Source organism: Oryctolagus cuniculus, chromosome 14, assembly GCF_964237555.1.
Source record: "Oryctolagus cuniculus chromosome 14, mOryCun1.1, whole genome shotgun sequence".
Lineage (NCBI taxonomy): Eukaryota > Metazoa > Chordata > Mammalia > Lagomorpha > Leporidae > Oryctolagus > Oryctolagus cuniculus.
In genome coordinates, this window is record NC_091445.1 from 3,897,611 (window position 1) to 3,909,854 (window position 12,244).

The window sequence follows — 12,244 nt, forward strand, 5'->3', positions numbered from 1 at the left end:
GAACACCTGTGCAGCCCCCCGAGAGAGCCGGCTGGCGGTGTGCCGCTCCCCTGCGGAAGTGGAGAATGTGGCAGGGGGAACCGCCCTTCCACGGAGGTGGAAGGGTCAGTAGCCAACCCGGGAAGAACCAGCAGCAAACCCGGGGAGGGCCGAGCAGACAAAAGAACAGCGCAGGGTCCTGTGTCGTTCCTCCGCGAAGACGGGGAGCGACAACTGCTTTTGCTGCATCCCAGGTTTTGTTATGCTTGCTCCCGTCTTGGACCTACCGTTTATTCAGGGTGTGTAGTTTAATTTTCATGTGTTTGTGAATTTTCCAAAAATGCACCTGTCATTGATTTCTAGTTTATTACTGGTGTGATTAGAACAGATACCTGAGACAATTTTCATCTTCTCAAATGTGTTAAGGCTTGCTTTGTGGCCTGGCGTATGGCCCATCGTGGGTCACGGTCCGTGTCCACTGCTGTTGGACACAATGTCTTCTAAGTACCTGTCTGTGAGGTCCTTTTGGTCTCTGGTCTCACTCAAGCCTTTGTCTCCCTTCTGACTCTGTCTGAGCGGTGTACCCGTTGTTGAAGGTGGGGCATGGGCTGCCCGCGGATACTGCACTGCCGTCCACCTCTCCCTTCGTTCTGTAGGCTGTGGCTGTGTCTGTGGAGGTGTGTGGACACCTACAACTGTCAGGTGCTCCTGACGAGCTCACCCTTTATCATCACACAGTGACTGGGCAACTTGTGACAGATTCTGATGAAAAAGACTATTTTGTCTAATGTAAGTAGAGCCATTCTTGCTTTTGCATGGAATATCACTGCTTTTTAAGATTTATTTTATTTATTTGAAAGGCACAGTAAAACAGAGAGAGGCAGAGACAGGAGAGAAAGAGATCTTCCCTCTACTGGTTCACTCCTCAAAATGACCACACCGGTCAGGGCTGGGCCAGGCTAAAGGTAGGAGCCCGGAACTCCATCCCACATGGTGGGCAGGGCCCAAGCACTTGAACTATTCTTCCACTGCTCTCCCAGGCTCATGAGCAAGGAGCTGGGCCAGAAAGAACAGCGGGGATTCGAACCAGCGCTCTGACGGGATGCTGCTGCTGCTGCAGGTGGCGGCTCAACCGCTGTCCTACCTGCGCCGCGTGGGTGGGGCGTCCTCCCACACCTTCAGTTTCAGGCCGCTGGTGTCTCTAAGGGAGGATCAGGTCTCTTCCAGGCAGCATACTGCTGGATCTTCTGCATCCTTTCATTCAGCTATGCTGTCTTGTTTACAGGATTCATTTACATTTAAAATGGAGAGATTTTCAACATTCAGGCCCCATTTATTACCATTCCCATTTGTTAATCAATTGCTGTCTCACAACAAGCCCAGACGTGGCCCACACACCCAAGAGTTCATGCAGAGAAGAAAGAGGGAGGGAGTCCTGCAGCAGCAGCACCCAGCCTGGAGGGAGCTGCTCAGGGAACAAGCTGGCCACAGAGAGCCAGCACAGGGTCCCACTCACGCGTGGAATCCAAACGCTCACAAAGCAGCGGCAGAACAGGGTCGCCAAGAATTCTGGGGTGGGGGGAGGGGAGATGTGGATCCAAAGACACAAACCTTCAGTTACAAAGCCACAGGCTCCAAGGACCTGTGCCCGCCAAGCCTGGCGAGGCACCTGCCAGGGGGCTTGACGGTGATTGTTACACAGGCGAATGGCCACCGGGTGCGCTTTGAACAGATACCATCCTTATTTGTCAAGGGCATGCTTAGCGACAGAGAAACTAGAACAGGCGGGGCAGCAGAGGGCTGCAGGGGTGGATTTGGTGACCCAGTCAAGCCCCGTCGGAGGTTTCCAAAAGACAGACAGTGCGTGCGCTTGCTTTCCGACAAAACGAGACTCGAGTTCTGGGTCAGGCCATTGTGCAGCTGAAACACTGGCAGGTGGCCAGCCTGAGAAGTCAAAGAACTTTCTCAGCTCTCTGGACGTCTCACAAAAGGAATCTTTGTTAACGACCTTGATAGAAGATAAAGGTCATTGCTAATCCCAGCTGCGCGCTCAGGGAGAGCTGGGAAACAGGAGTTGGAACACAAATCGTGCTTACTGCCTTAAGCCAAAACTCTGCTGGAAAAGCAACACAGAACCTGGCACCAGCAAGCTGATGTTCTGAAAACCAGCCTCTCTCCAGCGAGAGGAGGGCGAGCCGGCAGAGGAAGATCAGGAATGCCGGCTCAGAGCAGGTGAAATGCTACGAGTGGGCACCCCGGGAGTGGAGGGTGAGTTACAGAGCACAGACCTCCCCCGGATTTCCCCTCTTGGTAGGGAACCCCGTGACTGGCTGGTGCGTGGTGCAGCAGGGTGAGTCACCGCCCACAACGCAGGCATCCCACACAGACGCTCTGCTTGAGTCCCGGCTGCTCTGCCTCCGACCCAGCTCCCTGCTAAGGCACCTGGGAAAGCCACGGAAGATGGCCCAAGTCACTGGGCCCTGTCACTCACGTGGGAGGCCTGGATGGAGTTCTGGGTCCTAGCTTCGGCCTGGCCCAGCCCTGGCCATGGCAGCTATCTGGGGAGTGGGTCGGAGTGGACTGGAGATTCTCTCTCTTCTCTGTGTAACTCCTATAAAATATTTATTAAAAAAAAAAGACATAGAGCTTCCAGTAAACCCTGGAAGACCGTCTTGACAACCTTTCAGAGGGCTTTGCTAGTGTGACACTCGCACGGGACCCACACCGGAGCCTCTGAAAAGCGCCAGCCTCCACGGTCACTGAGTGTCCACCTGGGACAGAAGCGCTAACTCGAACCTGTGTTCCAGGAGGGTCCTCCGGCAGGTCAGGGGGCGGGGGGTCATTGCACTTGTCTGTTTCTCACTGGGGCCGTCTTGGGAACGCTGCTCCATGGGGCAGGCTGCGCTGAGTGGCCATGGGGGCCCATGTCGGGGATGCGGGACAGGTGCCAAGCATTTCAGGAGAGCGGGCAGCCTGCGTGAAGCCTGACAGCTGACAGGGGCTCCGGCGTTCTCCAGTGCGTGAGGGAATAAAACTGCTGACGGCTACAAGATAAGGCAGAGGAGCGAATGTGGAGAGAAGTTGCGGAGGTAAACCCCAGGGGCCACGCTGTGGTGTACCGGGTACAGCCGCTGCCTGCAGTGCCGGCATCCCATACGGGTGACGGTTCGAGTCCCGGCTGCTCCACTTCTGATCCAGCTCTCTGCTGTGGCCTGGGAAAGCAGTAGAATCCGAAGCCAGGAGCCAGGTGCCTCTCCTGGTCTCCCATGGGGTGCAGGGCCCAAGCACTTGGGCCATCCTCCACTGCCCTCCCTGGCCACAGCAGAGAGCTGGCCTGGAAGAGGGGCAATCGGGACAGAATCCGGCGCCCCGACCGGGACTAGAACCCGGTGTGCTGGCGCCACAGGTGGAGGATTAGCCTAGTGAGCCGCAGCACCGGCTGTAACTTTGACTTTCAAATAAATAAATCTTAAAAAAAAAAAAAAAAAAAAAGGTAAGCCCAGACAGCCCGCGTGTGAGGTCAGCAAGCTGGACGTTTGGGTTAAGAACGTGCCGCTGTCCGTGACGGAGTCCTCACCACGTCTCAGACGGCAGGTGACCTATAATCCTTTACCGGATCTCCCCAGCCGCCACTCCGGGGTGTCCAGGAGCCACGGAGTCCTGTTGTTCCAGGAGTCGGAGAGTGCCCAGGGGCCGAGAGCGGGACACAGCAAGGCTGGCACAGGATCCCGCTGAGCGCCGGGGCTGAACCCCGTCTTCCACTCTGCTGCATTTCCAAGCGCCCCAAGCAGCTGCGATGGGGTCAGAGGGACCGGTGCGCTGGCCTCCAGCGCGCGGGCGAGGACGAGGCAGCGGTAGGGGAGAGGCCGGACGCGTTGATTAGATCCCAGGAGGGAGGTGGCCGCACGCTGGGCCGCGGACCGAGCCGGGAGGGCAGTCAGCGGCGGCAACCAAGCGCGGGGCGAGCCTGAGTCGCCCCTCCAGGCCCCAGCGCTCTGGGCAGGCAGCCCCAGGACCCGAGACGGCCTCTCCCCGTCAGCAAGACTGCTCCCTCCCGGTCAGCGCTGCCCGAGCCCCACGACGCTCGAGGCGCGGGTTCAGGGGAGGGCTGGGCGGCGGGCAGCACGGCTTAGCTCGTCCCCGCCCTGAGCAAGCCACCCGCGCTGGCGCTGGGTTCGCAGCTCCCACGAGCGCCCGCAGCGCGGGCCGCGCAGTCCGGCGAGGGCTTGGCGTGCTGCCCACGAGGCGCGGCGTGCGGCTAACACCGCCCAGACCGCTTCCTGGGGGCCGGCGGCGGGCACGGGCCGCGCCCCATCAGGGGGCCTGGTCCAGCCCCGGCGACTCTGCCTTAAATCCCGCTTCCCGGGGACGCTCGACACCGCTTTTAAAGGAGATTATTTCTTTGAAAGGCAGAGTTACAGGGGGAGACAGAGAGAGGAGAGAGAGGGGGAGAGAGAGAGAGAGAGATTCCATTCACTGGCTCACTCCCCAAATGGCCGTAACACCCAAGCCTGGGCGAAGCCAGGCGCCAGGAGCTTCTTCCCGGTCTCTCCCGTGGGCGCAGGGGCCCAGGCACATGGGCCATCTTCTACTGCCTTCCTGAGCACACGAGCAGGGAGCCGGATGGGAAGTGGAGCAGCTGGGACTTGAACTGGCGCCCATATGGGATGCCAGTGTTACAAGGCAGAGGCTTTACCTGCTATGCCACAGAGCCAGCCCCCTCCTCACTGGCTTTTAAATACATTAAAAAAAAAAAAAACTTAGACAAAACTTGGGAAAACCCTACTCCAACGGGGCGTGGATGGGCTCAGAGGTGTTCTGCAAATCCAGAAGGCACACACGTGTGCAAGGCTGTGTGCGGGACTCCTGGGCAAGCTGCAAAGCCCCTGGCCTCTACGGGCGGGCGGAGGCTGAGCCGGGGCGCGGTCTGCCTGCATTGTAGGCGCCGACACGCAGAGCCTGGGACACTGGCGGAATTCGTGGCCCGTCCACGTCGGGCGCTCCCTGGCCAGTCCGCGGTAACCGAAGCAGCCAGCGGTTGCACGTGAGAGTGAAGGCTCTACCCGCCGAGAGGACGGCAGATCCCTAACAGCAGCACAAGCGGCCGCGGCCGGCTTGCCACGTCCGACCCTCTGGGCCGCGAAAGTCCTCGGGAAACCGCGGCTCCGCACCGAGCGAACGCGGGCTGCTCGTCCCTGTCCTGAGCCTGCAACCCAGCGACGCTCTGGGCGGTCCCGGTGCTGCCTCGGGCGCCGTGCGCGACCCGCAGGCACGCGGAGGGCGCGCGTGCAGAGACGGCGCCCAGGGTCGGCCGCAGGTGACCCGCCGTCCACCCTCCCACGGTCTGCGGGCGGCTCTGCGCGTGCGCGGCGGCCACGTCCAGCCAGCCGAAGCGGCGTCCCACAGCGCCGCCTGCTGGTCGGAGGGAAGGCGACACCGAGGGCCCCGGCTCCCGGAAGTGCTCTCGAGGCTGCGCGGCGCGTCTCGGAGCACTGGCTCCGCGTCTAAGCCGGCTCCTTCAACGTGACGTTACACCCGAAAGCCTCAGACTAAACACGACGCTTAACAAAGCACCCGCTTCCCGGGCCCGCCGCGCGTCCAGGCGGTTATCGCGCGCGCACGCCCCGTCAGAGCGACCGAGCAACGGCTGAGCGCGCGGCCCCGCCCCCGCGCGATGCCCGGATGCAGTTCCCGGCCCCTGGCCGCGCTGGCGCCGCCCCCGCGCGGTGCCCGGATGCCGCTCCCGGCCCCTGGCGGTGCGGGTGCCCGGATGCTGCTCCCGGCCCCTGGCCGCGCTGGCGCCGCCCCCGCGCGGTGCCCGGATGCCGCTCCCGGGCCCTGGCGGTGCGGGTGCCCGGATGTCGCTCCCGGGCCCTGGCCGTGCGGGTTCCCGATGCTGCTCCCGGCCCCGTCCGCTCTGGGCAGCGCGGGGGTGGACGTGGCGGGCGGAGCCGGCCGGTGGGCGCTGTGTCCTCTGTGTCTCCTGGATACATTTTTGCAGAATGTACAGCTCACAGCCTGTGTATAGGGCCCTTGATGATTTATAAAGACCCTAATAAAACTTCGCATACTCGTCTCCGACCAGTTGTCCTTCGGTTCGGGGGAAAAAAAACTTATTAAAGAATTGCACGAAGTAAAATGGTTTATTCCACCAAAAGGGTTGCAGGTTAACACTGCCTGCCGCCGCGGGCTCCCCGCACCCGCGCTCCTCGGCCGCCCGGGCCGCTGCGGGCCGGGGAGGGACACCTGCGGGACCCCGAGCACACGGACCCCGGGGAGGGACAGCTGCGGGACCCCGGGGCGCGGGGGCGGGGGAGGAGACAGCTGCGGGACCCCGGGCCGCTGCGGGCCGGGGAGGGACAGCTGCGGGACCCCGGGGCGCGGGGGCCGGGGAGGGACAGCTGCGGGACCCCGGGGCGCGGGGGCGGGGGAGGGACAGCTGCGGGACCCCGCGCACACGGACCCCGGGGAGGGACAGCTGCGGGACCCCGGGGCGCGGGGGCGGGGAGGGACAGCTGCGGGACCCCGGGGCGCGGGGGCGGGGAGGGACAGCTGCGGGACCCCGGGGCGCGGGGGCGGGGAGGGACAGCTGCGGGACCCCGGGGCGCGGGGGCGGGGAGGGACAGCTGCGGGACCCCGGGGCGCGGGGGCGGGGAGGGACAGCTGCGGGACCCCGGGGCGCGGGGGCGGGGAGGGACAGCTGCGGGACCCCGGGGCGCGGGGGCGGGGAGGGACAGCTGCGGGACCGCGGGGGCGGGGAGGGACAGCTGCGGGACCCCGGGGAGCGGGGGCCGGGGAGGGACAGCTGCGGGACCCCGGGGCGCGGGGGCGGGGAGGGACAGCTGCGGGACCGCGGGGGCGGGGAGGGACAGCTGCGGGACCCCGGGGCGCGGGGCCGGGGCGTGACAGCTACGGGACCCCGGGGCGCGGGGGCCGGGGCGGGACAGCTGCGGGACCCCGGGGCGCGGGGGCCGGGGCGGGACAGCTGCGGGACCCCGGGGAGCGGGGGCCAGGGAGGAGACAGCTGCGGGACCCCGGGGCGCGGGGGCGGGGAGGGACAGCTGCGGGACCCCGGGGCGTGGGGGCCGGGGCGGGACAGCTACGGGACCCTGGGGCGCGGGGGCCGGGGAGGAGACAGCTGCGGGACCCCGGGGCGCGGGGGCGGGGGAGGAGACAGCTGCGGGACCCCGGGGCGCGAGGGCCTGCCTGGGAGGGACAGCTGCGGGACCCCGGGGCGCGAGGGCCTGCCTGGGAGGAGACAGCTGCGGGACCCCGGGGCGCGGGGCCGGGGAGGGGGACAGCTGCGGGACCCCGGGGCGCGAGGGCCTGCCTGGGAGGGACAGCTGCGGGACCCCGGGGCGCGGGGGCCTGGGAGGAACAGCTGCGGGACCCCGGGGCGCGGGGGCCGGGGAGGGACAGCTGCGGGACCCCGGGGCGCGGGGGCCGGGGAGGGACAGCTGCGGGACCCCGGGGCGCGGGGCCTGGGAGTGACAGCTGCGGGACCCCGGGGCGCGGGGGCCGGGGAGGGACAGCTGCGGGACCCCGGGGCGCGGGGGCCGGGGCGCGGGGCCGGGGAGGGACAGCTGCGGGACCCCGGGGCGCGGGGGCGGGGAGGGACAGCTGCGGGACCCCGGGGCGCGAGGGCCGGGGCGCGGGCCTCGGACCCGCCTCCCCGCCGGCCGCGGCTGCTGCTCTGCCCGCGGGCTCGGCCGAGGCCGGCGTGGCTAAGAGGCGCCCGGGCACACGCCGGTGGGTGTGCGGTGAACCTCCGCGTCCGAGGGGCGAGAGGTCTGACTCCGTGAGGCACACTGGCTCCCGGGGCGCTTGCTTCGCACGTGCCTCTGCGGTGTTATCTTGTTTCACAGCTGGGAGAATCTTCCATCTATGGTGCACCCCAGGGCGGGGCCAGGCGCTCCCTCCGCTTTCCCAGGCGGTGACATCTGCCGCCCCGCGCGCGCTAGCGCAGGAAACCGCACCGTGATACGGAATCTGGGCATCCCAAAGGGCGATGTAACTGCTGCACCAAACTAGTTCTTTATATATATATTTATTCATTTATGTGAAAGAGTTACACAGAGAGAGAAGGAGAGACACAGAGAGAGGTCTTCCATCAGCTGGTTCCCTCCCCAGTTGCCCCAACAGCCAGAGCTGGGCTGATCCGAAGACTGAAGCCAGGAGCTTCTTCTGGGTCTCCCACGTGGGTGCAGGGGCCCAAGGGCTTGGGCCATCTTCTACTGCTTTCCCAGGCCACAGCAGAGAGCTGGATGGGAAGTGGAGCAGCTGGGACTCAAACCGGCACCCATATCGGCACTGCAAGTGGCAGCTTTACTCGCTAAACCACAGCACCACCCGGCCCCCCCCCTTTTTTTTTCTTTTTTATCTTTTAAAAAGATTTACTTATGGGAGAGGGAAAGAGGAAGGGAATACCATTATATTCTTTTAAAAATATTTTAATTAATTAATTTATTTGAAAGGCAGAGTTATAGAGGCAGAGAGAGAGAGGTCTTCTACCCGCTGGTTCACTCCTCAAATGGCCACAACAGTCAGGGCTGGGCCAGATGGAAGCCAGGAGCCAGGAGCTTCTTGAGGGTCTCCACGTGGGTGCAGGGGCCCAAGGACTTGAGCCATCCTCTGCTGCTTTCCCAGGCGCATTAGCAGGGAGCAGACATGTTCACCGAAACTTGTCTCTGTGTTCCTCGTGGAAGAACGCCATCCCCCCACCATCCCAGCAGTGCACGGTTGGGCCCGCATGTTAAAAACTTAAAAAACTAAAATAAACGATAAAACAAGAAAAAAATTATTCGAAAAAGAGAATCTTCCATCTGTGGGTTTACTCTGCAATTGGCTGCAACAGCTGGGACTGGGCCAGCCTGAAGCCAGGAGTCTAGAACCCCATATCCGGGTCTCCCACGTGGGTGGCAGGGCCCCAGGCACTTGGGCCACCTTCCTCTGCGTCCCCAGGCACATCAGTGGGGAGCAGGGTACTGGGAGCCAGACCAGCGCTCTGATGGGTGCTGGCCTTGCAGGCAGCGACTCAACGTGCGGTGCCACAGCAGCCGCCCCACACGTGCAGCTTTTTGATGATGTTGGATGCAAATCTAATATAATCCTTCATGTGAAACGATTTTTTGAGATGTATTTATTTTAAAGGCAGTGTTACAGAAAGAGAAGGAGGGAGGGAGGGAGGGAGGGAGGGAGGGAGAGAGAGAGAGAGATCTTCCATTCACTGGTTCATTCCCCAAATGGCCACAACAGCCAGGGCTGGGCCAGATGGAAGCCAAGCGCTTCTTGAGGGTTTCCCACGTGGGTGCAGGGGCTCCAAGCTCTTAGGCCAGCTTCTACCACTTTCCCAGGCCCATTATCAGGGAGCTGGATTGGAAGTGGAGCAGCTAGGACTTGAACTGGGGCCTGTATGGGACCCTGGCTCTTCAGGTGGCAGTTTAACCAGCTGTACCACAGTGCAGGCCCTGGAACTTTATAGAAATTTATTTACTTGAAAAGCAGAGAGACAGAAACAGATGGATGGCCGGCGCCGTGGCTCAATAGGCTAATCCTCCACCTTGCGGCGCCGGCACACCGGGTTCTAGTCCCGGTTGGGGCGCCGGATTCTGTCCCGGTTGCCCCCCTTCCAGGCCAGCTCTCTGCTATGGCCAGGGAGTGCAGTGGAGGATGGCCCAGGTGCTTGGGCCCTGCACCCCATGGGAGACCAGGAAAAGCACTTGTCTCCTGGCTCCTGCCAGGATCAGCGCGGTGCGCCGGCTGCAGCGGCGGCCATTGGAGGGTGAACCAACGGCAAAGGAAGACCTTTCTCTCTGTCTCTCTCTCTCACTGTCCACTCTGCCTGTAAAAAAAAAAAAAAAAAAAAAAAAAAAAAAAAAAGAAACAGATGGAGATCTTGCGTTTGCTGGTTCACTCCCCAAATGCCCACCACAGCCAGGGCTGGACTAGGCCTTCGTCCGGATCTCCATGTGGGTGGCAGGAAGCCTAGTACTGGAGCCATCACCTCCTGCCTCCCAGTGTGTGCATTAGCAGGGAGCTGGAATACGGCACAGAACCAGTCGCTGACTCCTGCCTGGATTCAACAGGGGCGGTGAACATCCCAATTAGCTTCTCAGCACTGTGCCTGGAGTACCTGCGACCCACATCAGAGAGCCAGTGGGCTGCGGTGTGGGGCAGGATGGGTGTGAGCTAAGGCAGGCCCCTTGCACGCTCAGGATGAGATGCCCCCAAGCCTAGACGAGCAAGGAAGGCAGGGAGAGTGGTGGAGCCCTTTCTTTCAACAGCTCGCGGTTGATTCTGATGCCCGAGTCAGTGGGCAGGACTTAAAGAGGCTTCCATTGTGACAAAAGGTGACGGAAGCTGGGGCCAGGCCACAATGGTGCCATGACAGAATAAAGACTCGGTTGCTAGGGTCAGGGAATAAAGAGGGGCAGGCTGGTGGAGGGGAGGTGGGGCCCTAGCGCTCAGCCCCCAGCTCCCCGACCCTCCCCGTCCCCTTAACCATCTGCGATGTCACCTTCCACCTGGACACCACCCCTCCAGGTCCAGGCTTGACTCTGGTCTCCACGCACTGCACAGGGGCCGCCACCCTCCCCTTCCTGGGATCTCCAAGGATTCTGCTCTCCCCCAGCGCCCATGGCCAGCACAGATGGCGCCGCTCAGAAGCCCATCCCCTCCCCACCCCTGAAACCCACCCCTCGTCCTCACCCGGAGTCTTCAGACTCCAACGTCACCGTGGCCTTGATCGAAATCGGCTCCCTGCCCGCCTTCAGCTGGGGGCCGAAGGTCACAGATGAGCAGGACACGCCGAGGTTTGAAAGGCTCCTGAAGGAAATTAAAGACGTCCTCAAAGGGGTGGTGAGCTGTGAAGACAAGATCACCGAAGCCGAGGAAAGCAGGATTTCCAAGGATGTGTCAGAACTTAAAGAAAAAATCCGAGGACTTGACAAGATGAATAAAATACTGCTGAGAAGCCTGCTTGTCACCCTGAACCCAGAGAAGGGGCAGAAGGCAGTGAGAGCAGGGCTGGCGCTGGAAGCCCAGAGCTCGGACGGCCCTGCACGGCCCGGGCGAGACGCGGCAGCCCGCCCGGAGGAGCAGAGGGCCCCGGGCAAGACGGCAGAGCCTGCGCCCCAGGCTCCGGGGGAAGCTGCCAGGCTCCGGCGCGGCTTGGAGCAGCTTCTCCAGGAGGCCGAGCACTGGAGCCGGCAGCAGACGGAGCTCAGCGAGCTGATCAGATCCTGCCAGGTGGCTCAGAAGGACCCGAGGGACACTCTGGACAACAGTGGCGGCGATGTCCAACGCCAGGCAAGCGGGGCCGTGGCAGCCAAGCGTGAGCTGGAGGAACAAGCCAGGAAGCTCGGCCGCGACACCTACGCCTTGCACGTGGTCGCAGCTCTGCTGGAAAACGAATGCCAAATCCTACAGCAGAGAGTGGAGATTCTGCGGGAGTTCCACCACCGCCAGCAGGGGACCCTGCCGGAGAGGCCTGTTCCCATCATCCCCCAGCACCGGCAGAAGAATCAGAAGGCGTGGGAGGCGGAGAAAGTTGTGCCCTCTGAGCAGGGGACGTTTCAGAAGAAAGCCAGAGCCTACAGAAGCCTGGACGTGTGTCTCAGTAAGAAAGCACGGAACAACCGCTTCAACAGGCGTATTGCAAGGGCTCTTACGGGAAAAAAGAGGCCAATCAGTAGCCCAAGGTAGAAAATAGGAAGACACAAGAAAAGGTGACTCCTTGAAAATCCACATCCGCTATGTCCAGCTTCAGGCATAATCAGTCATCCACCTAGGATGGATGGCTCGACCGAGAGGCTTGTAGAACAAGACACACACGTGTCTGATCCAGGACCCCAGTACCAACGCAACGGAATGGGACCACTGTGTCAACACCAAGTTCATGACTTTTCGCCTGGACCGTCTGCTTGGGTTTTATGGTTATAAGATCGAGATCCTATAACTCTTTACCCGAAAGTGAAAAGTTAAAGGCCCAATTAAGTGAAGCTGTAAATAAAACCAGACTGCAAAAGACAGCGATTTTTTTCTTTAATCATTTTCTGGGGGGAGGGAAGTTTGGGCGGCAGGGGGTGGGGGGAGGGTGTATTTAATGCTGTAATTGTGATTTTTATTTTATTTCAAAGTCAGAATTACAGAGAGAAAGGGAGAGACAAAATGGTTCTTTTACCCATTGGTACACCCCCTAGATGTTTGCAACGCACAGGGCTGGGCTAGGCCAAACCCAGGAGCCAGGAGCTTTATCTGGGTCTCC

General features: G+C 62.0%; 1 protein-coding gene and 1 long non-coding RNA gene across 2 annotated transcripts; both read left to right on the forward strand.

Moving 5' to 3' along the window:
* Positions 1-1,840: 1,840 nt before the first annotated feature.
* On the forward strand, positions 1,841-6,144 carry LOC127492862 (uncharacterized). The gene is made up of 2 exons (XR_007922693.2): positions 1,841-2,247; positions 4,922-6,144. It is a non-coding gene; the product is annotated as an uncharacterized lncRNA (long non-coding RNA).
* A 4,258-nt stretch (positions 6,145-10,402) lies between these two features.
* On the forward strand, positions 10,403-12,008 carry SPZ1 (spermatogenic leucine zipper 1). Its single transcript, XM_008261874.4, has one exon. The coding sequence runs from the start codon at positions 10,615-10,617 to the stop codon at positions 11,680-11,682; it is 1,068 nt and encodes a 355-aa protein (XP_008260096.3). The 5' UTR covers positions 10,403-10,614; the 3' UTR covers positions 11,683-12,008.
* The last annotated feature ends 236 nt before the right edge of the window (positions 12,009-12,244 follow it).